The 27,003-nt window shown below is 61.1% G+C and overlaps 2 protein-coding genes across 7 annotated transcripts; both read right to left on the reverse strand.

The window, feature by feature from the left end:
- Positions 1-705: 705 nt before the first annotated feature.
- Positions 706-4,347, reverse strand: PABPN1L (poly(A) binding protein nuclear 1 like, cytoplasmic). The gene is made up of 8 exons (XM_001232210.7): positions 4,260-4,347; positions 3,624-3,798; positions 3,042-3,150; positions 2,582-2,646; positions 2,328-2,434; positions 2,059-2,146; positions 1,827-1,972; positions 706-1,711 (listed from the first exon to the last, which is right to left on the reverse strand). The coding sequence occupies exons 1-8, from the start codon at positions 4,277-4,279 to the stop codon at positions 1,672-1,674; spliced, it is 750 nt and encodes a 249-aa protein (XP_001232211.1). The 5' UTR covers positions 4,280-4,347; the 3' UTR covers positions 706-1,671.
- Positions 4,348-4,716: 369 nt separating this feature from the next.
- On the reverse strand, positions 4,717-26,661 carry CBFA2T3 (CBFA2/RUNX1 translocation partner 3). Of its 6 annotated transcripts, none has more exons than XM_025154190.3 (12): positions 26,384-26,661; positions 14,403-14,549; positions 13,383-13,460; positions 12,747-12,988; positions 11,988-12,077; positions 11,131-11,312; positions 10,328-10,566; positions 10,139-10,224; positions 9,795-9,990; positions 9,604-9,672; positions 9,305-9,492; positions 4,717-8,492 (listed from the first exon to the last, which is right to left on the reverse strand). In XM_025154190.3, exons 1-12 carry the CDS (start codon positions 26,436-26,438, stop codon positions 8,214-8,216), a joined length of 1,851 nt encoding a protein of 616 aa, XP_025009958.2. In that variant the 5' UTR covers positions 26,439-26,661; the 3' UTR covers positions 4,717-8,213. The 6 variants fall into 6 exon arrangements, with proteins under 6 accessions (XP_025009958.2, XP_025009957.2, XP_025009959.2 ...); XM_025154189.3 differs by having other exon boundaries at positions 9,305-9,495; XM_025154191.3 differs by lacking the exon at positions 26,384-26,661 and adding an exon at positions 20,237-20,751 and having other exon boundaries at positions 9,305-9,495.
- Positions 26,662-27,003: the final 342 nt, after the last annotated feature.

Raw genomic sequence — 27,003 nt, forward strand, 5'->3', positions numbered from 1 at the left:
TTTTGCTGTCTGCCAGCCCCCTTTGCTGCTGTGTCAGGAACACGAGAAGCAATGCTTATTTCAAACATAACTTGGTCTCCTCGCCCTGTTTTCCTTCACTGGGAACACTCGGATCTGTATGTACTCACTCCAGTAGTTCTTGGAAAGAGAAAACAGCACAAGTCAGCTGAAGGCTCCAGGTCTCTGCAACCACAGACAGTGCTGACATACTTGAGAACACTGTGGCAGACAGAGCGAACAGCTGGCCTCAAACAGCACCCTGAACCTGCTTGAGTCCTGCGCTCATCTCACCTTGTGGGGCATAGGCATGGCTGGCTCAGGTTTGACAGTATTTGCTGTTAACACTTGGCAGCTCACTGAAACAGGATGGGTACACACAGCAGTCCTTCTGGCCCAGGTTGGGGAGCACAGGTAGTGCAGCTGGGATAAATCCGTGCCAAGAGATTAAGACATCAGGATTGCACAGCTGCCTGGCTCATCCCAAACTCATCTATTAGCATCTCCTCCCCCTGCAGCTCCAAGCTGTTCTAATTAAAGAATAGCGAATCAAGAGCAGCTATTTATATATAGAAGACTAGAAAAGCACCTGGTCAGCTAGAAATGCAAAGGGAAATAAACAGCACAGTTCCAAAGGATACAAGAAACCCAGAGAGAGCCGGGTCAGCGCGGAGCATCAGCACACAGCCAGCATGGCCTCACTGCAGGTGAAGTTCACACAGCAGGATCATTTATTTTAAAAATAAGTGACATTTACAATACCTTCTCAAACAGAACTTAAATACATTTAATCAACACGGAGCTGTCAAATGATGGGAGATGAAAGCAGCCGAGCCTCTCCCACCATCTAAACAAGGCACAGCTGTACGCTGCTATTCTGAAAGTTGCCTATAAAAGTCCTCACTCCTCTCACTCACAGAGACAGGAGTGCAGCAGTTCCTATTCCTCAGCTCAGCACAAAGCAATCCAGACCCTCCAAAGTAGCTTTTATTAAAAATTAAGTCTCTGTAATTGACAAACTCACTAAAGGAAAGCTCCGAGCCCTTGAAGAAGCCCATTTTGTAGCCTGAGCCCAAAGGTCTCCCTGACTGAGAAACCACGGCCAGCCTCAGCAGCACAGCCCGCAATGGACAAAGTGCAAAACCAACACAAGAGTTAAGGCCCCAAGCTCTAAAATATACACGTATCTATCCTGAAGTCCTAAGGAAAACAAAACTCAGTGGGATTTTTATTCTAGCAGTGCCCCGAGCTGTGAAAAGCTGCTTTAGGAGCCAGTTCATCTGGGCCAGAAGAGTCCTAACCAAGGATCCTGAAAGATTAGCGTGAGAATTACATAATAAAACAGATTGCAATGCAGATCTTCACATTGTAATGGTGGTCTCCCAGCCTGCCTTTTTAACACCGAGTTTTCCCTTTAAAAACAAGCCCTAAGATAAGGAGATGGCTCCTGGGATGCCGGCAGAGCAGATCCAGTCTTCCCCCTCGCGCCCAGCTCCAGCTGCACAGCCCTCTGCTGCCACCAGTAATCCCCCCGGGCAGGCAGATGGCATTTTAAAATTAATCTTTTTTTTTTTTCTGGCTTGGGTAGGCATTTGTTCGGTTGGTTTTAAATCTCTCCAATCCCATCTCTTCGGTCCCATTGGCATCTCCAGGGCAGCGCAGTCTTTTTTTTCTCTAGTACGGGAAATACCAAGGCAGCAGCCTGGCCCGACCCCTAGGCAAGAACAGAACCACGCTGGAGCTCAGGGGCGTTGCTCAGCACGAGGCACCAGCAGCCCAAAAGCACGGCCACCTGCTCAGCCCCGCCAGCCAAACACTGTGCCCCTCACCTGTATGTCCTCCCACGCAGCCTCACGGGCTGCCCCCCGTAGTACCCCCAGCGTGGGATCAGCCCTCCCCGGGCTTGGAAGTGGCCCCGGCGGCCGCCACGGTCGGTGCTGCTGATGCCCGGCATGTTGGTCCTCTTGGGCAGCACCTGGAAGGCAGTGGGGGCTCAGCAGCAGCTCTGTGCCATAGGGCTGGGAGGGACGGATGCGCCCCAGGGCTTTGCCCAGCTCTGACCTTAATGACACGGCCCCTGAATATGCTCTCATCCAACTCCACTGCTGCCTTCACAGAGCTCTTCTGCTCAAACTCGATGTACGCATACCTGCCAGGAACAGGGAGCAGAGCACTGGGGATGCTGCCCAACACCAGGGACAGCAGCATCCCCTCCCCAGAGGACAAAAAAAAAAATCCCTGCCTTTGCAAACACTCAAGCCACGCTTTGCTTCTTTTTAGGAAGCAAAAGCTCTGTTCCTACAGTGTCACAGGATGCACCCAGCACTGACCCTTTGGGATGCCCTGAGAACTTGTCACAGAGGATGGTCACACGGTTGATCCGTCCACAGATGTTGAAGTGAGATTCCAGCTCCTCCGCCGTGCCCCCGTAGTCGACCTGCAGCCACAGCCCTCGTGTCCCGTGGGGTTTGGGAGCAGCCAGCCTCTTGCAGGGCAGTGGCCAGGTCCCCTTGCTGGGGATCATGGCACACACCTGCCAGACAAGGAGCAGCAGGCTGGGCCCTGTCCCGCAGCCTTCACTTACATTGCCCACATAGATGGATCGTTGGTCAGCCTCCACCTTCCCCTCGGTCATCCTCTGGAACAGACCTGCAGAGATGGAGGCTGCGCTGTCACAGGGGAGCCCTGCAGTGGGAGACAGGCTGGGCATCCCCAGCCCCGCACTTCAGCCTCCTCCTTCACCCGTTGCCCCATCTCTCTTTGCGCGAGAATAACACAGACCAACTTCTTCACAGCACCTGAAGGTGCTCAACTCAATTACCTAATTGAAATTAATTAATCAACTGCATCTCAGCTTGCAAAGGTGGGAGGTGGATAAGACATGTGACAGCACCACACTGTGCCTGGCACCCTCTCCCTCCTCCACATCAGGTGCCTGGTCCCAGCTGGTGTGGGGCTGCCCACAGGGGCACAGCAGCACACCCCAGCCCCACTGACACCCCATGATCCTGGGGAACACAGCAGCACCCAGGGACAGCCCGTACCTGCCTCTGAGCCCATGAGGAGGCAGCTCTCAGCCTCCAGCTGCAGCTCCTTCAGCCTCTTATCCTCCTCCTCCATCTCACGCACTCTGGCTTTGATGGCCTCCAGCTCCTGGAACTCAAACCACAGCTCGTGCAAGCAGCACATGGCACAGACCCACTCCCCACCTTGTGCTGCAGCAATGGGCTTCCAGACAGGGGACAACAACCTCAAGTAAAGGGAGTTCAGCTCCCAGCTCCACTTGTGAGAAAAACCAGTTAATATTTCCTTCCCTTATGCTTGCCTACAAAGCAGTGCTGCAACAGAGGTGTCCCAGCAGCAAAACTGCCAGAGGGAACCGGAGATTGAAGCTAGTGGTGAACAGGAGCCACTGACTTCAGCTCAGCCAAGCAGACATTCCAGCAGGGAAAGGCAAACAGCAGCAGAGTGACTATTCAATTTCCTGCTTCTCAACTCAGGGATTTTAATAACAGGAGCCCAAAATTACTCTTAATTTTTTGAAACACTTAAAGAGAGATGTAGGAGGCAACCTATTTCCTTATAGAAAAGGGGAGAACTGAGTCCACATTCGGCCAGACACTCACAGGGTCCTGCACACCCAGCTCCTCCACGCTGTCCTCCTCTGGGTGGCTGTGGTCTGAGTCATCATCTGCAGCCCTCTGCAGAGCTGCCACCTCCGGCACATCCCAGGACGCTCCTCCTGCTGCCATGGATGCTGGGTCCTGCCACCAGATCCCAGAGGAGTCCAAGAAGAGAGGGCTGGGCAGAATAGGGGCAAGAAGTAACTCAACAAACAGCCATTTAACACTAAAACAAAAGCACGATGTTAACCAGGCAAAGCTTTAAGGGTGCTTCCAGCCAAAGGAAAAGCAACCACCTCCAAAGCTGCTTGCTCTTGATTCTGCATGTAGGCTTGCAACAAAACCCCACAGCTGAAACAGCAAGTGCTACTGAGAGCTCTCCGGTTCACTGTCACTGCCCAGCTTAAGAAACTGCACAAGGGAGCTTCCTTTGAGTCAAAAGGCCAGGGCCAAACACCAGCCTCACAGGTGGCAGGGCAGCAGAGGACAAACAGAGAAAGCAGCAGGGCATGCTGCCCCAACCCAATAAGTGCAAGCTCACAGTCTCCCACTCAGGGAGGAACCCTCGGCTCTGAGAGCACTGGGCAGCCTCAGCACCCCCTCACCAGCTGCGTCCCCACGCCCACCACGCAGACCCACCTCGCCTTGCCCGCAAACATGCCGCTTTCCCCGCGCAGAGCCGCCGACGCCAGCAAAGCAGCGCCGCACGCAGACCCGCCGCTGCCACGTGCGCCTTTCCCGCCGGCGCGCCATTTTCATACATCAGCAGCCAATCACAGCAGGGCCCCGCCCCGTGCTGGCAGAGCGGGAGGCGGCCCCGCCCTGGGCTCGGACCTCGGGGCTGCGAGTTCGAGACCCGGCGTCGGCCACTGCCTCGCGTGTGCATCTGGGCGAGGTGGGGACGAAACGCGGGGACCCCCCGGGTTTTCTCCACTGCCCCCCGCTGCTGCTCTGGATGCCCAGAGGGAGGGCAGATCGTAAGGAACAGCAAGTAATGTCCACAGCTGGGATGCTCACGGGGATTTCCCGACCCCCCCAGACTGGGGGCAGAGGGTGCGGGGTACCCGGCACACACCCAGGCTGCGGAGACCTCGGGTTGATATTAAATCGTCTTTTATTACACAGATACAGAGATAAGAACAGACAGAACCTGAATCATAAAGTTTACATCTTTCACAGGTCGAACATACAGTACACGAAGAGAAAGCGGGGAACAGCGCGGGGAGGGGGGGAGGGACAGCATGCCGAAGGAAAGTCCTACCACTCTGTGTCTGAGTCATCTCTCTGTGCTGGCCCCAAAACCACTACCAGAGCTCTGCCCTCAGCCCCCAGCCCTGGGGACCCCCACTGTCCCCATCCCCGTGGCTGGTGTGGCACTGCCGGGGCAGGGGGGACGGCAGCACGACACCTCCCTCGCGGTGCTGTGCTTTGCATGGCATCAGAGGGGTCTCTGAGGAGAGCTGCTGTGGATGATCCCCATCCCCAAAGCCAGGCGAGGAGCAGGGGATGCTCTGAGTATATGGGCCAGGGGCGGCGGTGACACCGCTGGGGGCTGCCCGGGGAGGTTTGGGGTCCTGGAAGCATTGCTGGGAGGCAGCACTTTGGTTTCACGTGGGTTTTGGGGTGGGGGATACATGGCCCCAGTGCAGTGCTGAGGGATGGGAGTGAGCCATTGCTGTGCCTCCTCCTGCACCCCAAAGCACAGCTCTGCCGTCCCGTGGAGTCAGAGACCTCGGGTGGGATGCCCCCATGCCATGAGCCTCACTACAGCCATGACACGGGGATACCCAAAACGGGAGCAGGTGGCTGCAGGGACCTGAGCTGGCACAGGGCACCCCAAGCAGCACCCAGGATGTCCCCAGGGCCGTGCAGTTGCACCAGGACCACACGGGACAGCCATCTGCCACCTCCCGGGTGCCACAAAGCCACCAAGGGACACCACCAAGGCATCGCATGGGGTGCGCCTCCCCGTCTCCATGCACATCCCAGCACCCGTTTGGAACAGAACCCTACAGAAGTGCCCCACTTTGGAGCAGAACCCTACAGAAGCACCGCTGCTCCGGCCACCCCCGCGGCCGCCGTCCTCCCAGCATTGTTATTTTTGGGAAATATCACACTTTAAAGCTGTCGTTCTGGTTTGGACATCCACACCGCCCATCCCCTCCCCTCCCACCTCCCCTTCCCTCCCTCCCTCGGCTTTTGGTTTTGATGCAAGGTTCGTTAGGGTATTTTTATTGTTTAAAAAATAATAAAAAAATAATTAAAAAAAAACAAAAACAAAAACAACCCACAAAGCGACGGGAAAAGAAATAATTAAAAAAGAATAATAAAAAAAGAAAGCAAAACAGAAAGGAGTTGGAAACGAGAGCAGACGCCGTGTAAGTGCTCCCGTCCGCTGTTTCCCGGCGAGGCGGAGGTAGAGAGGCAGAGCCCCGGCGCAGGGTGGGGAGGGGGCACACGGGGTCAGGGGGGGGGACGGACACCCAGGGAGCAGGCGGCCCCGATGGGAGCACCCGCAAGACTCTTATATATTACCTCTTCTCAGGAAACGTAAGAAAAATAGACAATATTACATATGTCACACCATAAATAAAGTGAACAGTCACGCAAGGGGCCCCCGGCACGGCCCCCGGCATGGGGTCTTGGGGTGTACACAGACTGGCAGTGGGGCTAGGGGTGGGAGATGGCACCATGCTGTGGCGTGGTATGGCATGGGGCACCACGGCATGGCATGGCACAGCATGACATGACACAGCACACCACGGCACCTGCAGCATGGCTCACCATGGCATGGCCTGGCACGCCATGGAATGGCATGGCATGGCACACCACGGCATCCACAGCATGGCTCACCATGGCACAGCACATCACAGCACGATGTGGCATACTGTGGCACACCGTGACATGGCATGGCACATAATGGCACGGCATGCCATGGCACGGCACACCATGGCACATGACACACTATGGCATGGGATACCATGGCGCGCAATGGCACACCATGGCAGGGCACGGCACACTGTGTTATGGCATGGCATGGCACGGCACATCATAGCACATCATGACACACCATGGCATGGGATACCATGGCACACCATGGCACGGCACACCGTGGCACATCATGTTACACCATGGCACGGCCCAGCCAGCCCCTCAGCACCACCACCAGAGCAGCCCGACCCCCTCCTCCTCCCCTGCCTACAGAAAACACACAGGATGGGTTTTTGCAAATCCGGAAAACTAAAGCTCCTATCGAGCACACGACTTCTGCTTCGTGGTTCAGCCTAAGCTCCTACACGCCACATCCTCCCGTGTGGATCGTCATCCTTTATTTGGCAAACGTCTCTTCCCATCACCATCACCATCGTTAGGGTACTTTTTGGACCTCTGCAGATGCTATTTACATTCCCGTGAAGGTGCAGCACTGGGTCCCTCCTCCCGGAGCCGCGCACTTTCCGTATTGCACTCCGTCCTCTGCGCTTTGTGCAACGCTGCCACATATACAAAATCACCCACGTGTCTTTGTCCGCCTCCTGGGGGGAGGTGCTGCTTTCTTCCCTTTTCTCCTTCCCTCCTGGAAATCGTCGCCTTAAACCCCAAAATATCCAATGCAGGGAGCGGGTTGGGCACACACGGGTCCATCCCTTGCGCCATCCCCATCTCCGGCGTTGGGCAGAGGTAGGGCTGCACCGCATCCCCGCTCACATCCCCAGTGCCACGTGGGGAGCGCCGCGCCTTTGTTTCATTGGGTTGTAGATATATATATATATAATTTTTTTTTTTTTGCTTTTTCTTTTGCTGTTTTCTTAAAAAAAAAAAAAAAAAAAAAAAAAGATTCTTTTTTGCTTTGTGGTAATAGAAACTTTTCCAACCCCCGGTGCGTCCGTCCGTCCTTCGGTGCGCCGTGAGGACGGGGCAGCATTGGAGCGGGCAGCAACAGAACGAAACGAACTTTGGCAGCGGAGAGACGTTTGGATCTGTCTGGTTTTTGGGTTTCCTTTGGAGCAGAGGTGGGTCTGGTCTGTTCTTGGCTAGCTAGCAAGGTAGTTACAGGTGAGCTTCCATTGGGCTCGGCGGTGTCTGCTTTTTGGGATTTTCCTGGCTTTTTTTTTTCTTTTTTTTTTTTTTTTTTTTTTTACAATTTCTTACTTAAAGCCAAAGAGTTCGACGTTTTCGTTTTTATTTTCTTTATTTTTTTTTTTTTACAAAAAAAAAAAAAGAAGAAAAAAAAAAAAAGAGATGATGAAGATGAAGAAACAAAGTCTTCTTCCTCGTCCTGTGAGCGAGCTCCTCATCCGGAAAGGAGGGAAAAAAGAAGAATCGATATAAAAAAACACCAAAAACCACCGGGTAGCAAGGAACAGCGATCGCCCAAAGGACAGGGGAAAAAAAAACAACAAACCACCAAAAAAAAAAAACCAATCAACCAAAAAAAGCCAAAAAAAACCAGAGAGAATAGAGAACGATGAGTATTTGCCTTAACTCCACGTAAAGCCCAGTTTGAGGATCCGTGAGGATTATCTGAGAGCTCGAGGTCGGTTCGGAGGTCACCCAGTATGGGAGCGGGGGGCTGCGATGGGCGTCAGTCCGCGCTCAGCGCGATGCGCTCTCCAATGGGGCCGGGGTGCCCGGCGTGCCGGCACGGGATGCCCCCGCCGAGCCCGCGTCGCTGGGGCTGCTGGCCATGGGGGGCACCGCCTCGGGCTGCCCCACGGCTGTGGGGACGGAGGGGGCCGGCAGCCCCTGCAGAGTCTGCCCGCAGACGTGGTGGTGCTTCTCCCAATCCTTGTGCTGGCAGAAGGAGCCGCAGTAGCGGGCGGTGTTGCAGCCGCTGCAGGTCTCGCTCGCTTTGCGCCCGCAGTTCCAGCAGCTCTGAGGGGACAGCGGTGGCAAAACTCAGTGCTGGGGGGTGGGAGGGCAGCCAGTCCAGCCCAGACCGTGCGCCCATCCCAAGCTGTGCTCTCTGGTCCTGCACCGTGCACCGCATTCCTGGACTACGGACCCCAAAACAGAATTCCACGCTCCAAACCACGCAACCTTTCTGAACTGTGCACCAAGGCCTAGGCCACACACCCATCCCAGAGCGTGCACCCCCATTCTGGACTGTGCAACCTCATCTCAGACTGCACACTCCACCCTGGACCACACACCCCACCCCTGACTGTATTCCCATGGTCTTGGACGACGCACCCCATCTCAGACCACGCACTCCATCCTGCCGGCCGTTCCCTGGCCCTGCATCACACACCACATCCCAGACCATACACCCCACCTTGGATCGTGCACCCCCACTCTTGACCACGCATCCTCATCTCAGACTGAGAACCCTACCCTGGACCACGCACCCCATCCAACTGTGCTCCCTGATCCCAGACCACGCATCATCCCATTGCTGGACTCCCATCCCATTCCTGTGCACCCCCATTCTGTATCGTGCATCCATTCTGGACCATTCACCCCAGCCCAGACCAGGCATCCTATCCTGGATTATGCATCCCATCCCCAGCTTTGCACCCCCATCCTGCACTGCACACCCTCATATAGGACCACACACCCCAACCTCGAACTGTGCCCCCTTCTCCCAAAATCCCCTTCTCTTCCCATCCTGACAGCACTGCTGCAACCACCCCGGGGTGCCATTGGCACGCACAGATGTGGGTCCCGCACAGTGCATCCCATCCCACCTCACTGGAGTCCTCCTGCTGGTTGATGACTGTGAGGGCATCCTCGGATGCCTGCCGTTTGGCCTCGGCCAGCGCCCGCTCCATCTTGGCGCGCTCAGTGGTGATCAGCTCGTGTGCTTTGCGCTCAGCATCCGACACAGCTTTCTGCAGCTCGGACATGGCCTGTCGCTTCACCTCGTTCACAGCTTCTTCTGGAAGGGAGGTGGGCAGCGTGGCAGGGGGGGGTGGGCACCAGGGGGGCTCCCGCCTCCCTCCGGCCCCGTAGGCACGAGGAGGGGATGCAGAGGGACCACACTCACCAGCCTTCCTCCAGATCTCCTCAGGCATGTACCCTGAGAGCGGCCGCGGCGCAAAATCCCGATGCACATCTACAAAGGAGCAACGTCGGGGGGGGGGGACACGTTAGCAGCAGCCACCCCCTCCATCCCAACCCGGTGCTGGGGGAATGGCACGAGCACCCCGGAGAGGGTGCAGCCCCCCAGGCCAATACCTAACTGGGGTGCCTCGGAGCTGGAGGAGCTGTTGTGGGGGCGGGCGGAGGGGGGGCTGCCTTTCTTCATGTCCTCGGCGTCGCTGTAGCGGCGGATCCAGTGGTTGAGCTCCTCACGGTCGGCCTCCTGGCACCGCCGCAGCACCGTCAGCGACCGCCGCGTCTTCTCCACCATGTCCATGATGCAGTTTAGCAGCTGCAGGGGGGGGGGAACAGTGGGGTTGGGGGGCTGCCATGCTGGGTGCAGGGGTGGGAGTTGGGCCACCGGAGCAAAGGATGCTCGGGGAAAAAGGCCACAGGGGGAACACAGTGGGAGCTGGGGGTGGGCAGGGGGCTCTACATACGTTGTTGAGGTGCTTCCACTCCTCTGCCCACTCCCTGTCGGTGAGCCGGTGGTCGATCACCTCCTCCTGGCGCGCCCCGTGCACCGCTGCAAGCCAAGCATGAGGCGGGGGTAGGGGGGGGGGTCAGCTCCACATCCCTCCCAGCCCCACTCTGTGCCCAAGCCTCCCAAAGCAGGGAGCTGAGCTCACCAGGCCGCGGGCGCTCGCGGGGGTCGGCGTGGCGGTAGGCGTCGCGGTAGTGGTGTGCCATGGCCATGTCCTCCAGGCGGTAGTGCTGGGGCGGGGGGCCGGGGGGGTGCGGCAGCCCGTTGGGGGGGTGGCTCAGCCCGTTGCTGGGGCTGTAGCGCTGCGCCGGGCTCATGGTGCACGGCCGCTTGCTGAGGTGCTCGGGGTGCAGGGGGTCGCGGTCCAAACCGTTCTCTTTGGTCCTGGGGAGTGAGGGGGGGGAGAGGATGTTGGCTCCCATGGGGTCCCCGTGGGGTCTCCAAGCATCTGTGCGCAACCCCACACACGGGTACCCGTTTTGCACCCCTGACTGCATGCCACCCCACCCGGCACAGCGTTCCCCCCCCACCCATTCTGGCCTGTAAACCACACACCCCTTCTCAGGCCATGCACCCACTGCAGACTGGGCACTGTATCCCAGACCATGCATCACCTCCCAGAACACATCCCCCATTCCGGACAGCACATCCTCATCTCAGACTGTGCACCACATCCTGGACACGCACCCCATCCCTGACTGCGCGTCTCCACTCTGGATTGCGCTCCACCTCTCAGATCCCACACCCACATTCTGGACCGTGCAGCACATGCAGATCACAGAACCTCACTCTGGACTGAGCACCAGACCCCAATCCACGCACCTCCATCCCAAACCACGCACCCTATCCCGGGCTATCTCATCCAGAACCGCGAACCCCTTTGGCACCCCTGACCGCACGCCACCTGTCGGGGCGATACGGATACAGCCCTACAAACCACATCCTCACCTGTCTGGTGTCCTCCTCTTGCCACTCTCGCTGACCTCCAGGAGCAGCTCGGAGGAGTCGATGGGTGAGGATGCGTTGGCATCCAGCAGCAGCTGCTCGTGCTGTGCCAGGTACTGCGCCGGGCTCTGCTTGGCCATGCGGGCGCAGTGCAGCAGCTCACGCTGCAGCAGGGGCAGATTGGCCTGGAGGGAGGGAGTGGGGAGCGAGAGTCCAGACCCCATCGTGGTGCCCCAAAAGCCGCCCCAAAAGCAGCCACCCCCATCCTCAGAGCCCTCAGAGCAGCGGCGGCGGAGGAGCAGGAACACATGTAAGCCAGGTGCTCCGGCTGCCAGCAATGCTTTTCTCTTCAGGCAGCTGATCCGCAGCCAAACCCCCATCTGTCCGACACGTTAGCGCGAGGCAGAGACGCACACCGCCCTTTTCCCTGGCTGGGGGAACAATCCCCAAAAAAAACCCAACCAACCAACCAAAAAATCCAGAGTCTGGGAAGCACGCCGCGCCCGGCTGCTTGCACTTAGGGTAATGGGAAGCAGCTGGAGCCCAGGGTGGGAGCAGCTGGGAGCAGGGTGCCGGCCTTGGGGATGCTCTGCTGTCCCCCCCAGCCAGCTCCCTATGGGGCAGCAAAAGGTGCACAAGCGGGGAGGGGGCAGGGGTTCAGCATTTCCCAGCTTACAGGGCCAGAACGGCTGCCAGGAACGGCAGCAGTGGGCGAATCCCTCCGCAGTGGGAAAAAAAAAATAATGAAAGAAAACGTCCAAAAAGGGGATTTTTAAAGGAATTGCAAACGGTTTGCAGGCAGTCCCCACCCCACGCGTCACTGCGGACAGCCCCACGGAGGGGACACACGGGGCACTCACCTTCAGGAAGGGGATGACGAAGGGCCGCAGTGGGAAGTTGGTGGCTTCCTGCAGCTTGGCGTGGAACTCCTCGATGGTCAGCGTGGAGTTCTGTGGGGACAGCGCCCACTCAGCCCCAGCCCTGTGCCCCCCATATGCTGCTCCAGGGGTACCCTCTGCTACGCAGAACCTGCGAGGTGCCTCCGTTTATCCAGACCTTAAGGCACTGCAGCACCAAGGGGCTCCTTCTTGCCACTTAACCATATCATATCTTTGGATTGGAAGGGTTCTTAAAGATCATGGAGCCATGGAACAGTTGGGTTGGAAGGGTCCTTAAAGATCACAGAGCCATGGAATGGGTTGAGTTGGAAGGACCTTTACGATCACAGAGCCACAGAATGATAGAATGTGTTGGGTTGGGTTGGAAGAGACCAATAAGAGACCAATAGAGCCATAATGGTTGGGTTGGAAGGGATCTTAAAGATCACAAAGCCACAGAATGATAGAATGGATTGGGTTGGGTTGGATGGGACCTTAGAGCCCATCCAGTTCCAGCTCCCTGCCACAGATACAGTTGCACCCACCAGATCAGGATGCCCAAAGTCCCATCCAAGCTGGCCTTGGGCACTTTCAAGCACGGGGCACCCACAACCTTTCCTTTCAGCCCGTGCCTCCTAACATCTAACCGAACACTAAAGATTGAGTATCATCTCCACCCATCATCTCCATCCCAGACAGACACAGGGACGGGGCATCCCCCGCTGCTCCCCATGCACGTACCACGAGCCCCAGGACGAGGGTGCGCACCCGCTCCCCAATCTCGGGCGAGATGTCGTTGCCAAACTGCTGCAGGGTGGTGAGGAAGCGCTTGAGCTTGCTGAGCTGCCGGGCTCCGCAGGCCGGTGGGAGCTGATGGGTGGACAGCGAGGCGCTGGAGGAGGTGGCCGGCCCGTTGCTGAACCCATTGGGGGTGGACGGGGCCCCATTGATGGCGGTGGGCGAGTGGCTGCTGCCGTTCATCACTGCGAGAGGAGAGGAGAGGAGAGGTGAGGGATGGGGAGCCCCGAGTGTCCTGTGGGCGCCACGGGGATGGGGTCCCTTTGGGGCACAGAGCACTGGGCTGGGGGCAGCACCCGGTGCCCCGCTCCCACCCTACAGCGCCGAGCGGCACGGCCGTGCCCCATGCATGCACTGACCTTGCGGTGCTGTGCCGCACTAAAGAGGGGCCAAAAATAACCCTGTGGCCACAACTGCTTTTATTCCCATGACAGGTGTGTTCCTAAGTTAGCTGCCACACATGTCCCTCTGCCGGCACGGGGATGGGGCGTGCATCTTTGGGACGGGGGCAAGGAGAGGGGCCAGGGGCAGTGCTGCGCCTCGGGTCTCTCATGAGAGCGTGTGCTTCACTTTACTTACAGAGACAGACCATCGACCATTTCAAGCAACCATGAAAACGGCCGCGAGGAAGAAACGTCGGAGGGACAGCGTCTCGATCTGCAAGCAAAATAAAACACGCTGTGATGAGAGAGCAGAGGGGCAGCTCTCAGCCCGGGGGGGGGGCCTGGTTTGTGCACAGCACCACGGGCACAGCTCCGTGCGTCCCACTGGAGCTCAGCGGGTGCTCCACCGCCCCGTTGGGTCCCTCGCAAAACTTCCGTGAGGGTGAGAACGAGCCAAAACGCTGCCCCAAAGCAGGGCCAGGGCAGTGGCAGGGCGCCCACACCAATGGGATGGGGATGCCCACAGCCGGCCCCTGCGGAAGGGCTGGGATTAAAAAGCAAAACCCATCCGAGCACAGACGGGCGCAGTCTGATTTCTAATTAGAGGACATCTGGGTGGGAGCGCAGCCGGGCACGGCGGGGAGCAGGGCTGGGGCTGGGGTGTCGTTCTGGGGCTGTTTCATCCCTGATGAGTTTTCTATGCAAGAAAGAGGTACAGGCATGCGTGTGCTTAAAGAGAGACCTCGGCAAGCCACAGCAGCCCTGGTGGCAGGGACCGCCTCGTCCCCTGCCCACCTGAGCTGCCCATCTGTATCTCAGGGCTGCAACATCGGTGCTGGGACCAACCCGAGCGTGAGCCCCGCAGGCACACAACGAGTGCACAGAGCACTGGTGCGGCCAGGGCTCCCCCCAGCTACACAGACCCTGATGGCAGCACGCCGTGACCCAGACACAGTCAAGACGACCCCCACCATGTGGGGCCGTGGCACTGCCCCAGCACCCTGCGGCGGCTCTGCGCCCGAGGCTGTGCCAGCACTGCACGTGGCAGGAGAGAGACCCGGACGTCCCCATCCCCAAGCATCTCTCCAGGACCAGGCAGAGCGCACGCGGCCTCAATCCCCACTCTGGCACACGGATGGCACGAGGGCTCCGCACAGCCCCAACACGGCGCAAGCCCAACTTCGCCACCCACCCCCACCCCCATCCCCATACTCACTGGTGCTGGGTGTGAAGGAGGGGTGACGCGTGGCTCCCTGCGTGACAGCGGGCGGCGGCGGCGGCATGTTGGGCGGCGTGGACCTGGGCTGCGTCTTGACGTCGGCCGGCGAGTCGGGCATGGTGGCGGCCCCCGGTGCGGCGGGGTCTGCGGGGACAGGGCGGGTGGTGAGCGGCACCTGGGTGAGTACGGCACAACGGGGACCACGGGCCTTTCTGGGGCATCTCTGGGCCCCAAAGTGGGGCGGAAGCGCGGGGCACGGCACCTCGTGCACTGTGCGGGGCGGTGGGACGGCGCACGGACATGCGGTGCATCCGACAGCAGAGCGGCACCCAGCCCTGAGGGCAAACGGGGTGAGATGGAGGGCTCAGGGGGCGGCCCTGGAGGTGGCACGGAGCCCAGCGGCACCCGTCTGGCACGGGGCGTCCATCCAGCCCTGTCCCTTCCAGCCCTGTCCCCACGCCGGAGAAGCGCGGCGCCACCACGGCTGTTCCGCGCTCCCCACCGGGAGGAGAGTTTCCACGAAGCTGAACAAACACCCGCGGAACCGCCGCGTCTGGGCGTGTGATTTCTTTCCTTTTCTTCCCCCTCCTCTCCAAGCCATAAATTTTTCCTGCTGCGTTCGCGGTCCAAACACCGTCACACGGACACGGGAGCAAGAGATGGCCCCAAAATGTGGCACTTCTCAGCAACGGAGCCCAGAAACGCCCAAAGCAATGCTGGGTGGCACCGTCCCCATTGTGCCACGGCAGGACGCTGCCTCTCCCTCTGCACACCCCAACCTTCGCCCCCAGTGCCCCCGCAATGACAGCATCCCGCTGTCAGCCACGTGTCCCTCTGTCCCTCCCCGGGGTCACCAGCCGCTGCTCACACTCAGCCCCCAAACGTGGCAGTGCTTCCCCGGCACCACTCAACCTCCGCTGGAATTTTTTTCCCCCTATTTTATTATTCTTTTTTTTTTTTTTTTTTCCTTTGGGGTAATTTGTCCCAGCCGCTCGGGGCTGTGTCTGTTTTCCTACATCTGGTTTCCATTAGGCTCAGCGCAGCCCAGATGAATAAGTAATAATATAAAAATAAAAGGATTAGTCTTTTCTCCGCCGCTGCACCCCGCCCTGCCTCCCCCCTTGGGAATGGGATGCCGGACCCCCGCGCCCCCAAACCCCATTTCTCACACCACAGGGCTTAACCCCCAGCACGCTGGGCCGGGCACGGTCCCCACTGGGTGACGGCTGTGCCACCGCTGCAGGCACCACGCGGTGCAGCCGTCCCTCTGCTCAATGGGGCAGCTGGGGACAAGGACAGCGGGGCTGTACCCATAGGGGCTGCACAGCACATGGGGTGGTTGCACCCCCTCTGCATCCCCCGGCACGGAGCTGGTCCAGAGAGCTCTCGGCGACGAAGGGGTTAAAAGGGAATTAAAAGAACAGCATCTTTCATGCTCTCCAAATGGCCACAAATGAAATCCAGATGCTGGAGGCGACGTCTCCCGAAGCCAGGCTGCCTCCCAAACAAAGGAAAGCATTCCTGCTGCTCAGCTGCTGGTGCCACGGGGGCCAAGAACAACTCCCCGATAGGACTGCGAGGGCCGGAGCTGCTCCATCTGGAGCGCGTTAGGGCAGCGCTGCGCCGGCGGCAGCTCCACGTGTGCGACCAGGCAGGGGTCGGGGGAACGCACGTGGGGATGTGGGGGCACAGCCACCCTGCTGCCTTCCTGGTGCAGAAAGGGGTTACGGGGGTGCTGAGCATCCCATCCCAGGGAGCACCTCAGGGAGCAGCTGGGGTCACGCGGCTGAGGCTGTGGGGATGCTCATTGGGATGCCCATAGGGATTCTCATGGGGACAGCATGGGGATGCCAACAGCGATGCTCATTGGGATGCCCATAGGAATGTCCTTGGGAATGCTCATGGGGATGCTCGTTGGGATGCTCATGGGGATGCTCACCAAGCCAAACCTTCCCCAGCGCTGCCATTGGCTCTAAGACACAGCCCCAGCATGGGGAGAGGTCCCACCCTGGGGGCACCGTGACCGCGGTGGTGACACCGGTGAGGGCACAGAGCATCACGGGAAGGCTGCTGCTGACCTATCCCACATCTAAAAGGGTTCTGCAGAGAGGCAATGGGGTCCCAGAACAGGGGCAGGGTGGGGAGGGTGCACTGCTCCGGGCTGGCAGATCAAAAGTGAGGCGCCCCCAGGGCAGCCCCCAGCCTGGCCACACCAGACCAGCACCACGGGGTGCCCACACTCCCTGCAACCCAAACCAACCCAACCACAGCTCCCAGCCGGTGTAGGGGGAGAGGGAAGGAGGGCAGGAGGACGTTCTGATTTGCCTTACAAATAAAAAAAGAAGGGGAAAAAAAAAAACCCCAACCCCACAAGAAAAAGCCCTCTCTGTTTTACAAGCCTTCATTTGCTATTGTTTATGTAAACAGGTAAATTGTTTCGTATCTCAATTAAAAACATCTGCCACATAAATGAATACCAATTAACTCATCCTGTTTTTAATTACTCTGTTAATTACACACAGGCAGCAAAAAGGATGGCAGGGGAATAGGGAAAGCATGCTCGCAGCCCCCCCTTCCCACCTTGCTCTTGGCAAGGATCCGAAATATGCCCAGATAATGATGGATTAAGGTGGCTGGTGAAAACAATGGCTCGTCGCCAGCTCCGGGGATTTCGGCTCCCTCCCGGGTTCCTCGTAGGGTATTTCCCATGGCCTCCCCGTGACGCCCCGCTCCAAACCCCCCCCCACGCCCTGGGAACGGCCGCATCCCCCCGCAACGCACCCAGAGGGGGGAGAGACGCCTGCGGACGCACGCGGGGAGGCAGGAGGATGCTTTCCCCGCGCATCGTCCCCGCGGACCCGACGCAGCCGCGGTGCGCCCTGTGATGGATGCGGGGAGGCACCGCTCCCCAGCGCGGCGCTGATCACCGGGTGACCCCCGTGCCGCCAGCTGCATCGCTCTCGCGGCCCCCCCCCCCCAGCCCCCCCCCGGGCTGCGGGCGGCGTTCCAAGCGAGCAGATGGGGCAGGGGGAGCGGCGGCGGCGGCGGCGAGGAGGAGAGCAGAAAAGGCTATTTTCTCACGCTACATATTTTACGAGTCGAACATTTTGTGCGTTTCAGCCTTTGCCTGGAAAAGCGTCTCGGCACCGAGCGCCGGAGCGCGTGACTCAGCGTGGGACCGTGCGCTGGGAGCGGGGCGCAGCGCCTCTCCGGCTGCGGACCCGACCCGTCCGTGCTGGGGGAGCACGGCACCGACCCGCCCCGCTGCCCAGCGCTGTGCCCCAGCACCGGCGGTTTGCAGGAGGAGGTGGTGCACACACACACACACACGCACGCACCCCCCCTCCCGTGCCGTTCCCCAGCTGTCTGTGCACCTGGGAATTAAATAGACTCTCTAAACACCGCGAGCAAACAGCACCAGGGTTCGCGTGGGCACGTGTGGGGCTGAGCTCTGCAAAGCGCTGCCCAGACGGGAGGCGTCCACGGCTGCAAAGCACATCCCTGTGCAATGGGTATGGGCACATCGCAGGGCCGCATCCCCATGCAATGGCCACAGACACATCATGGGGCCGCATCCCCATCAACGGCCAGATCCCAGTGCCGTGGGGCTGGGCACGCCACAGGGCCACGTCCCCACGCAACGGCCACATCCCACTGCCACGGGTATGGGCACACCGTGGGGTCACAGCGTCAGCCCCAGGTTAAAATGCTCCATGCCATCTTTTCTGCAGCATCCAAGGGCGGCCTTGTCCCTACAAGTGGCACACGTGGCCCTACAAGCACTGGGATGGGGACGGCTCCGGGGGGGGGTCCAGCAGAGCACCCCCACAGCCTCCGGGCTGCTGCGTCTCCAACTCTTTGTCTCTCTTTAACCGCAGGCTCCATCTCAAGGCAATTTCACCCGTGTGAGATATAATGCAATAAGGGCAGGGGAAGAAAAAAAAAAAAAAGAAAGAAAGAAAAAGAAAAATATTAATGAGAATTTTGCAAAATAAACAGGAAATCCTTCGGATGCTTTCTGGAAACGTTGGTCAGCATCTTCCGAAGGGAAGCTGAGGGCTCGTCAAGGTGGGGCTGCCCCTGGGGAGGCCGAGAGGGCTGGGAGGGGAGGCAGCAAACAAGCTCCAGGAAATCCAAAAATAAGCCCCGACCCGGGCAGGGGCAGCAGCAGCAGCTCAGCCTCCATCCCAGCGCTGCGGACACTCCAGCTTTGCGCCGAGCTCCCGGAGCCGCCTGCAGGATCAGGCCCTGAGCCCTCAAACCGTGCCTGTGCCACAGCTGCACCCGTCCGGCCAGGGCTGAATCGGCGCAGGTGGCTGCGACCCGTGTGCCCCCCTTTGGGCCATGGGGACCGCTCCTCTCGGGGTCCTACAGCACCCGGGTACCCCTGAGGGGCTCTGAGCGTGAGCTGAGTGGAGCTGACCACTCATTGCCACGGCGAAGGCAAGAAGGGCACACACAGCACAGCCCACCCTGAGCTGCCAGCACCCCGAGCCCCCTCCCCACACTCCGCACACAGCACCGGGACCAAGCACAGAACCAGGACCAAACACAGCACCGGGACCAAGCACAGCACCGGGGCATTTCTGCATCCTCCATCCTCAAACTCCTCAACAAACCAAACCCTGCACCCACACGAGGCCTCACCGCCCCGCACGCCCGCACCCAGCCCCACAGCAGCACCCAGCCCCATAGGAAAACGTTCCACCTCCTCCTCCCTGTACTCACATTTACTAAACAGAACGCGCCCCCTCGCCTCCCCCGGCACGGATACGGAGGGGAACGCAGCCCCCAAAGCAACGCGGCCCCCAAACCCGGGGCTGTTGGGGTGCGGATCCTCACCCGAGCGGCACTGCGGGGCTGCGGCTGCCGGGGCTCTCAGCGCTGCCCCCCGCTGCTGCTCCGCGCCCGCTGTGTGATTCCGGGACGGCTCCGCAGCATCTCCGCGCCCGAAGCGGAACGGCTGCGGTCGGTCCTCGAGTCGCTCGACAGAGGAGCGGGGAATGGAGATTCCTTTCGGTTAAAGGTGGAGAAAAAGGGGGAAAAAAGAAGGAAAAATCTCTCTTTGTTCCCGAACGGAGGGAAAACAACGGAGGGAAGAGCTCCGGAGCTCCTTCTGAGCTGCAGGCGAAACCATCGCTCAGATTCAAAGGCACTGACAACGCGCACGTGACCCCAAATTAAGAAAACAAAACGAAGCGGCGGCGGCTCCGTGACACCGAAGGGAAGTTGAGAAGTTGGTTTCTTTTTCTCGGCTAAGAGCGAAAAAAAAAAAAACCACCCCAAAACCCGCGGCGAAAGGCGCGTGGAAGCGGTGCGGGGCGGCGGCGTCCGAGCGGTGCGGAGCGGTGCGGGGCGGTCGTTCCCCGGTGCCACCCCGCGCCCCGCGCACCTCCTGCGGCCAAATCCACCCGCGGGGCCGACAGCTCCGCGCCCGCCGAGTTTTGTAGCAACGCCTCCCGCAGCCGTGCGGGCAGCTCGGGGCGGTGCGGGGCTCACGGCTGCGCTCTGCCCGCAGCCAAACGACGGGAGCGGAACGCAGACGCCGGCCGAGCAGCCGTCCCCGCACCGCGCCCCGCCCCGGGGAAGCGCCCCGCAGCCCCGTGGCGAACGGCCGCGGCTCCGCGGGGCGAGGAACCGCACCGGGCACCGCGCTGCCGGCGTTCCCGTCCCCCCCGCCCCCCCCGGCCCACCCCGCGCACCGGGGGCTTCTCCAACGCCGGCGGCGACCCCGAGTGCCGCGCTCCGGGAGCGCTCCGCGGCACCGACGGCAGCCCGAACCCCGCGCGCCGGGAGCGGCCCCGACCCCCGCCCCGCTCCCCGGCACTCACCGTCCCGAGGAGGTACGTCCCGAGGCGGAGACCGCGGGGAGAACCGGCGGCGGCCCCGCGGCCCCGTTAAGGCCGAGGCGGGCGGAGCGCGGCCCCGAGACGGCGGCGGCTCCCCCCGGCACCTGCCCCCCGCGCCCGGAACCGCCGGGAGCCGCCAGCCCGGGGGTCGGGGCGCTGCCCCCGGCGTGCGGGGGGTCGCGGGCGGGGGGGGGGGGGGTGGGAACGGACGGCGCGACGAACGCGGGTCGGGGAGCGGACAAACCGCTCAAATCCTCGGGGCGCTTCGCCCCCCGCGCTCTGCCCTCCGGCCCATCCCCCGGCGCCGTGCAGCGGCCACGGGGTCCCGCGGCCGCGCTCCCGTGCGGGGATGGGCCGCCCGCAGCGCCCGCAGCCGCCGCCGCCCGCCCCGGAGTGAGCGCCGCCCGCCCGCGCCGCTGCCTTACACCCGGCGCCGCCGCCGCCGCCGCCGCCGCTAGGGGGCGCCCCACGCCGGCACCGCCACCGCCGCCCGAGCGGGGACCGGGGGGGTGCGCGGGGGGACCCGAGGGGGGGGGGGAACGCGAAGGTGGAGGGGATCGCGGGACCGGAGGGATGCGCGGGGTGCGCGGACCGCGGGTTTGCGCGGGGGTGAGGGGGATGAGAGGGGCCGGGGGGGCTGCATTGGGTGCACGGAGCCCGAGGGGTTGCACGAGGCCGGGGATCCTGCGCAGGGCCGGGTGGGCTGCCCGGGACCGGGAGTCTTGCTTCCTTCCCCTCCCAACCCCCAGGCTTGGGGGCTGCGGAGAGCTGGAGTCTGCACAAGGTTCAGGGTGCCGCAAGGGTCGCGAGGCTGCGGGGGGAGGTGAGGGTTGGGGGGCTGCACGTGTCCTGGGAGGGTGCGAGGGGCTGGGGTGAGGGTTTGCATGGCGATGGGAGGTGTCTGCGTGGGGCTGGAGGCTGGCACGGGGCGTGCAAGGGCTGGGGGCTGCGAGGGGCTGGGGTTGGGGTTGCTTTGCTTCCTTCCCCAGCTGCCCCAGGGATGCCCAGGTTGCAGTAGGAGCAGCCACACGCGGCCATGACATCTTGCACCCCCAATCCACGCAGCCATCCCCGCCTGGCCGTGGGGTGCCCCCACCCCACACCTCCTTGGCCAGGCTCCCTGGGGCCAGCCCTGCACATAAGGGGGGTATGGGGCTCCCTGCCCACCTCAGTGCTCAGCACAGCCTTCCTGCATGGCTGGGTGCCGCTGTGTGCCCTGTGCCTGCAGTGGGGGGGCAACGTTAAGGGTGTCCCTCCCTCCCCAAGTCCTACTACAGTGTTGTTGCTGGCTTGTGCAGCGGGTAATGCAAGCCCTGCTAATTTCCCTGCGAGTGAAGCCCTGCCTCTTTGCGTAATCGCTCTGCTTGGCAGCTGCCTCCCTCTGCAAGTTGCTGCGTGCAGTGCCTGTATGCTTCTTGCATCAGTCATCCTCGCCTCTTCCCACAGCACGGGCACTGGGGGTGGTGGCGGTGCTGCCAGGCAGAGTGTCACCAGCATTGCACAACTGCTGCCGGGTGCTGCGTGGCACCAATGCTGTGGGACAGCTGCACAGCTGCTGCACAGACACTGCCCTGGGCACTGCATGGTTGTGCTGTGGCCACAGCACAGCTGTCACAGAGCCACGGCTTGGTTATTGCACAGCCACTCTGCAGCCACCGCACGGCCACTAAATGACCTCTGCATGGCCACTAAGTGACCTCTGCATGGCCACCAGCTGACCGCTGCATGGCCGCTGCATGCCGAGCCCCCTCTGCACCACATCGAGTTGCAATGTGGGACATCCCATCCACCCAAGCCAGCCTGGGCAGCATCCCTCTCCCCTCAGGCTCCTGCTGCCGTGTACCTGCGTGCAGTAATCCTGTTAGCGTTGCCTCTCTGCCCACCCACACACTGCAGCTCCCAGCACTGGGCTTCCCCAGGACCCTCTGGGGTTGAGCAGCACAGCCCCGCAGTGCAGCAGCAGCAGCAGCCCCGGCTGGCACACGCAAACACAGCAGTGTGGGTGCTCTCGGGCACGTGGTGCACGCATGGTGGAGCACCTAGCAATTCCTAAAGTGTTCCCCAGTGATGCTCTGGTTTCTACCACTGCTCTTTGCAGTGGGAGAGCGGGGTGCAGGCCACGGGGATGCCCTGCAGGCTGCCGGATTCGCTGTAAAACCCGCAGGTAAGTGTGTGCGTGGTGACACCCATGAGCACAGCTCTCCCTGCACTGTCCCAGCCCCCCCCCCTCCATCCCTGATGACTTGCAGGGAAAAGCCCCCACCTTCCCAGTTCCCTGTTCGTGTGCCACCCGGTGCCGTTTGGGTGCCAGAGGCCGCTGCGTCTCCATTGGGCGCGCGCAGCCCTGTAATTTGGGTCTATTGAAGTCATAATTCACCGCTGCGAAAATAAACATTTGTGTCAGCCTGCTTCATTCCGAGGGCTTCGGCTGCATGTTAATAACGCCCCGTCGGCGTGCCGGCACGTGGCTCCGGCTGCTGGCACAGAGGGACCACGGCCACCTCCTCACCAGGGCGGGATGTCACCCGCTGTCCCCCCAGCGCATGGGGAGGGGGCAGCGGTGGCGCAGCCGCCGTGAGATGAAGGCGATATTCGGGGCATAAAAGCTTTGGGTTCAGCCCCAAACCCTGCACCCGCAGCGGGTGGCTCCGTGCTGCTGGCGGATGCTCTCAAGTGTGGCGGCACCTACCGGGATGCGCCGTCCCCACCGAGGAGGGGAGCGGCTCCCAGCCCTGTGCCCCCCCACCTGCATCCCCCAGCCTTTATCTCCCTCCCGCTCTCAGCGTCGCTGCAATTACAGACACTTTAAAACACGACGAGCTGGCTGTTAGTGTGATGGATGACAGAACCTTTCGGTCTGGTTTAAATCACGCCTGAGAGGGAGCAAACTTCCCCGGGTTAACCCCTTCGTGCCACCCCCCCTACCTCCCCAGCCCAGCATTCCCACGGGCACGCATGGATCCCATGGGATGGTGCATGGGGACAACACAGCCATCCCCCCCCCCCAGCTCTGCAGCAATGGGAGAGCAGCACAGCGAGCAGCTGGGCTGGCAGATAAGCTCCTGCAAGGGGATGATAGCCAGGATCTGTCCCAGCACAGCGCTGGAATCCTTCCCCTGCAAATCTGGGGCTGGGCAGGATGGGTCCCACCACCCCTGTGGGTTCCCAGAGGGGCTGGAACCTTCTGTAACGACTTTGGGGCTTTGTGTCTGTTGTCTCACTGCTAATTGGTGGCTCAGTGTGCACACATTGTCTCTTTGTTTGGGGAGGTGGCATCTCCCACCACCAGGCATCCTCCCGCAGCAGCGCTCCAGGTGCATTGGTCCCATGGATGATGGTGGCACCGGAACGCATCATTTCTGGCTCAGTGCGTGGATGGAGGAGGGATGTCCTTCTGCACAGGGCTCAGGGAGCTGCCAAGGAGCTGCCCCAGGCAAAGGGACCCCTGTGGCACAGCTTTGGGATCTCCGAGCCCAGCAGTGAGAGCCGATCGCTCTTCAGGCTGCATCTCCCTTCCCAAACCCCAAGCTTTGTAAAACAGCCCTCGGTGCTGCTTTCCTCACACCTTCCCCTCCCCGCTCCTTGAGTCACCCCGTGCCCCACGCTGGGGCTCATCTGGGGGTGAAGGCACTGAGCCGTGCCCTCAGGTTTCCGGTGTCACCCTGCATGTCTGCCTGCCCGTCTGGGTTCCCCCATCCAATCTGCTGCCTCCAAGGGGCTGAGCACCTCCTGGGGCCGAGCATCACCAGGTGCCTCCCTGCAGCACAGAGCAGGCCATGCAGACGGCACTGGGCAATGCACAGCCCCACCACCCCGGTGTGTGCATGCATGGAGTGGGGGACGGCTTTAACCTCAGCTCCTAAATCCATCCCTGGACACGTTGCAGGAGCTGCTCTGCAGCCCTCGGTGCTCTCCCCCGAGCGGTTGGGGCTGGAGCCCCTTTTCCCGTGCACTGAGTGGGCAGGGGTGGCACAGGGGAGATAAGGGCTGCTGGGCAGCCAGAGGCTGGAGGAGGCAGCTCGCCCTGCCGGCTATCGCCCGCTGCAGCTGCATCCGCTGCAGGGACATCTGCTGTGCAGGAAGCGGCTGCCGCCAGCGCTGCTGAGGGACGGGGCTGTGCTCTGGCTGTGCCTGCCTTCCCCTGCTGCTGGGCTGGACAGATTCGTTGCTGCTTGGGAGTGCTCCCATGGAAGCCAGGCCCTACCGCTTATCGTCCCGCACCAAAGAGCACAGCACGGCTCAGGCACTGGGAGTCCGGGATGTGTCACCATCCCCCTGTGTGCGCTGAGCCTCCAAGCTGCTGGGGCCGTGCTTGCAGCTTCTCTGTGCCTTGAGGTCCATCTCTCAGCCCCACCGCAGCACCGCAGCCCCCCTTCTGCTTGCCAAACTGCTGCTGCCTGTTAACGATGGGGGTTTAATTAGTTTGCATTGCACTTCCAGCAAGTCAGGTCCCTGTAAAATCGATAGGAAGAGTTGGTCCAGCGCAGCCTGCTCTGGGGCAGCACAGCAGCACCATGCCATGCCATGTGCCGTGCCATGATGTGCCATACTGTGGGCAGCCCCAGGCTCACAGCAGGGCCGCCCAGCAGCTCTGAGTTGCACTACAAGGTCCAGATGCACTGCATTGCAGCGGCCTCTGTCCACCTGCATCGTTTCCAGGTTCCCAGGCTAAAAGCAGGGCTCCTTATCACCGGAGAAAAATGTGCCACCTCTGTTGTATTTCATTTCCCTGTCCCCACCTCTTCCCTGCCCGCTGCGCATCCAAGATAACAGCTCTGCACACCGACGCCGCAGTGAGGAGCAGCAACGGCCCCACCAGCCCTATCGCCTCCTGGCTGGCCGCGAGCAAATCAGGAAGTTTGCTGAGATATTTGGCCAACAAAACAAACATTTCTCTTGCCAAGCCTCCAACCGGCGGCTCTGCCAGGCAGCAGCAATCTGCACGGCTCCTGTCGCTGCACCCTTCCGGTCAGCCTTGTGATATCAGCCTTGGGATGCACCGAGCGTTGGTGCCAGGACAGAGCGAGCAGCAGCATCCCTACACCGGGCCTGTGGTCCCCATTGCACCCAGAGAGGGGGCACCCCCAGCCCTTGGCATCTGTGCCAAGGTCTGTGCCTCAGTTGGGAGCTGCACCCAGTATGTGGTGCTGCACCTGGTGCATGGTTCTGTGCACAGTGCATGGTTCGATTCCCAGTGCATGGCGCTGTGCCCGGTGCATGGTGTTGCATTTGATGCACGGGGCATGGTTCTGTTCCTAGTGCACGGTGCTGTGCCCAGTGCATGGTGCTGCTCTCGCTGCACAGTGCTGCGCTTGGTGCATGGTTCTGTGCATGGTGCATGGTTCTGCTCTAAGTGCATGGCACTGTGGCCGGTGCATGGTGCTGCACCCAATGCGTGGTGCTGTGCCCAGTGTGTGGTGCTGCGCCCGATGCACGGTGCTGCACATGATGCATGGTGCTGTGGCTGGTGCAAGGTGCTGTGCCCGGTGCATGGTGCTGCAGAGCTCGCCACTGCCAGGAAAAGGGGTGAGCAAGGGGAAGCAAGGCAGAGGGCCAGCATTGTTCGCTCAGGGCAGACAAACGCCGGTGACTCAGCCTGCAGCCGCTTTCCTTCCCGCGCCCAGCACAGCCCAGCGGGCGCCCAGATATGGGGCTGGGGGTGCACGGCACAGCAAATGGGGACCCGCAGTCCCTGCAGCTAGCCCTGGTGCTGCCGGGCCAGGAGCAAGGAGCACCTGGAGAGCCACGGGGCCGGGCCTGACCCCACTGCCACGGTGTGAGCGCAGGAATGTGCTCCTCAGCAACACGTGGGTTGCTGACCCCATAGTGACAGAAATCACCCGGCAAACTGAGGGCTCTAACTCCACAGATAGGACATAATTGGAGCTGATTGCTCATTACAGAAAGGTAAATTGCGGGGCTGGCAGCAGACAGGTCCTCATGCCTTCTGCCAACGCTGCAACCTCAGCCATGCCCTCTCACTGCCACCAGCCCCCACGGGGACACTCCAATGGATACCCACCCCTGCCCAGCCCAGTGACATCGAGACGAGTCACCATCACCATCACCACAACGCATACGCATGGGTCAGCCACAGCCCCCCTCTCCCCACATCCACCTCGCTCTTACCTGGACCAGTCTTGCTAAACGGGTGCCCTTCAAGCCTGGGGGTGCCCCCGGGCATCGCAGCGGTGCGGTGCCAGCAGTGCGTGGCACGGCCAGCCCGCTCCTGCACAGCTCTGTGGCACTGCAGGAGCCACGCTGGGCAGGCTGTGTGCCGCAGGGCTCAGTGCGGTGCGGTGCGGTGCGGGGCGTCCTGCCTGTACGGTGCCTGCCCCACTGCCACGGCCGTTCGTGTGACCGCCGGGCCCGCGGTGGCAGCAGCACCGTGTCCCATGGCGAGGGGGAAGGTGAACAGCTGCCGGGCAGCGATAATGCGGCGGGTGGGGGGAGGCCGGGCAGCTGCGCCCGTGTCCTTCCCCAACAGGAACCATCTGCGACCAAGCCCAGCTCTGCCTTCCCTATCAGCCATTCCGGTCTGACTTTCCAACAACTTCCCCTTCGTGCCGGCTTCACTTCCTCACAGTGAGGGGACGGTGCGCTGCAGCTCGGCACAGGCAGCAGCATGGCACAGCACGGCATTGCCATCGAGATGCAGCGTGGCACAGACAGTGAAGCACAGCGCAGTCAGAACGGCGCAGCACAGTGTGGCGCAGCTGTCCAATTGCAGCACAGCATCGGCAAGCCAG

The sequence above is a fragment of the Gallus gallus genome, chromosome 11 (genome assembly GCF_016699485.2).
Source record: "Gallus gallus isolate bGalGal1 chromosome 11, bGalGal1.mat.broiler.GRCg7b, whole genome shotgun sequence".
Lineage (NCBI taxonomy): Eukaryota > Metazoa > Chordata > Aves > Galliformes > Phasianidae > Gallus > Gallus gallus.

Bases quoted from the DNA above. Each gene is read 5' to 3' on its own strand.
- PABPN1L (XM_001232210.7), bottom strand. From the start codon at position 4,279: ATGTTTGCGGGCAAGGCGAG. The intron at 2,647-3,041 runs GTACGGGCTGTC...CCATCTCTGCAG, and splicing joins CCTCATGGGCTCAGAGGCAG to GTCTGTTCCAGAGGATGACC. The intron at 1,712-1,826 runs GTGAGGGGCACA...GTTCTTGCCTAG, and splicing joins CTGCGTGGGAGGACATACAG to GGGTCGGGCCAGGCTGCTGC.
- CBFA2T3 (XM_025154189.3), bottom strand. From the start codon at position 26,438: ATGCCCGGGGGCACCCCCAGGCTTGAAGGGCACCCGTTTAGCAAGACT. The intron at 14,550-26,383 runs GTAAGAGCGAGG...CTGTCCCCGCAG, and splicing joins GTTTAGCAAGACTGGTCCAG to ACCCCGCCGCACCGGGGGCC. The intron at 9,496-9,603 runs GTGAGTGTGGTC...CCTCCCTTCCAG, and splicing joins GGAGATCTGGAGGAAGGCTG to AAGAAGCTGTGAACGAGGTG.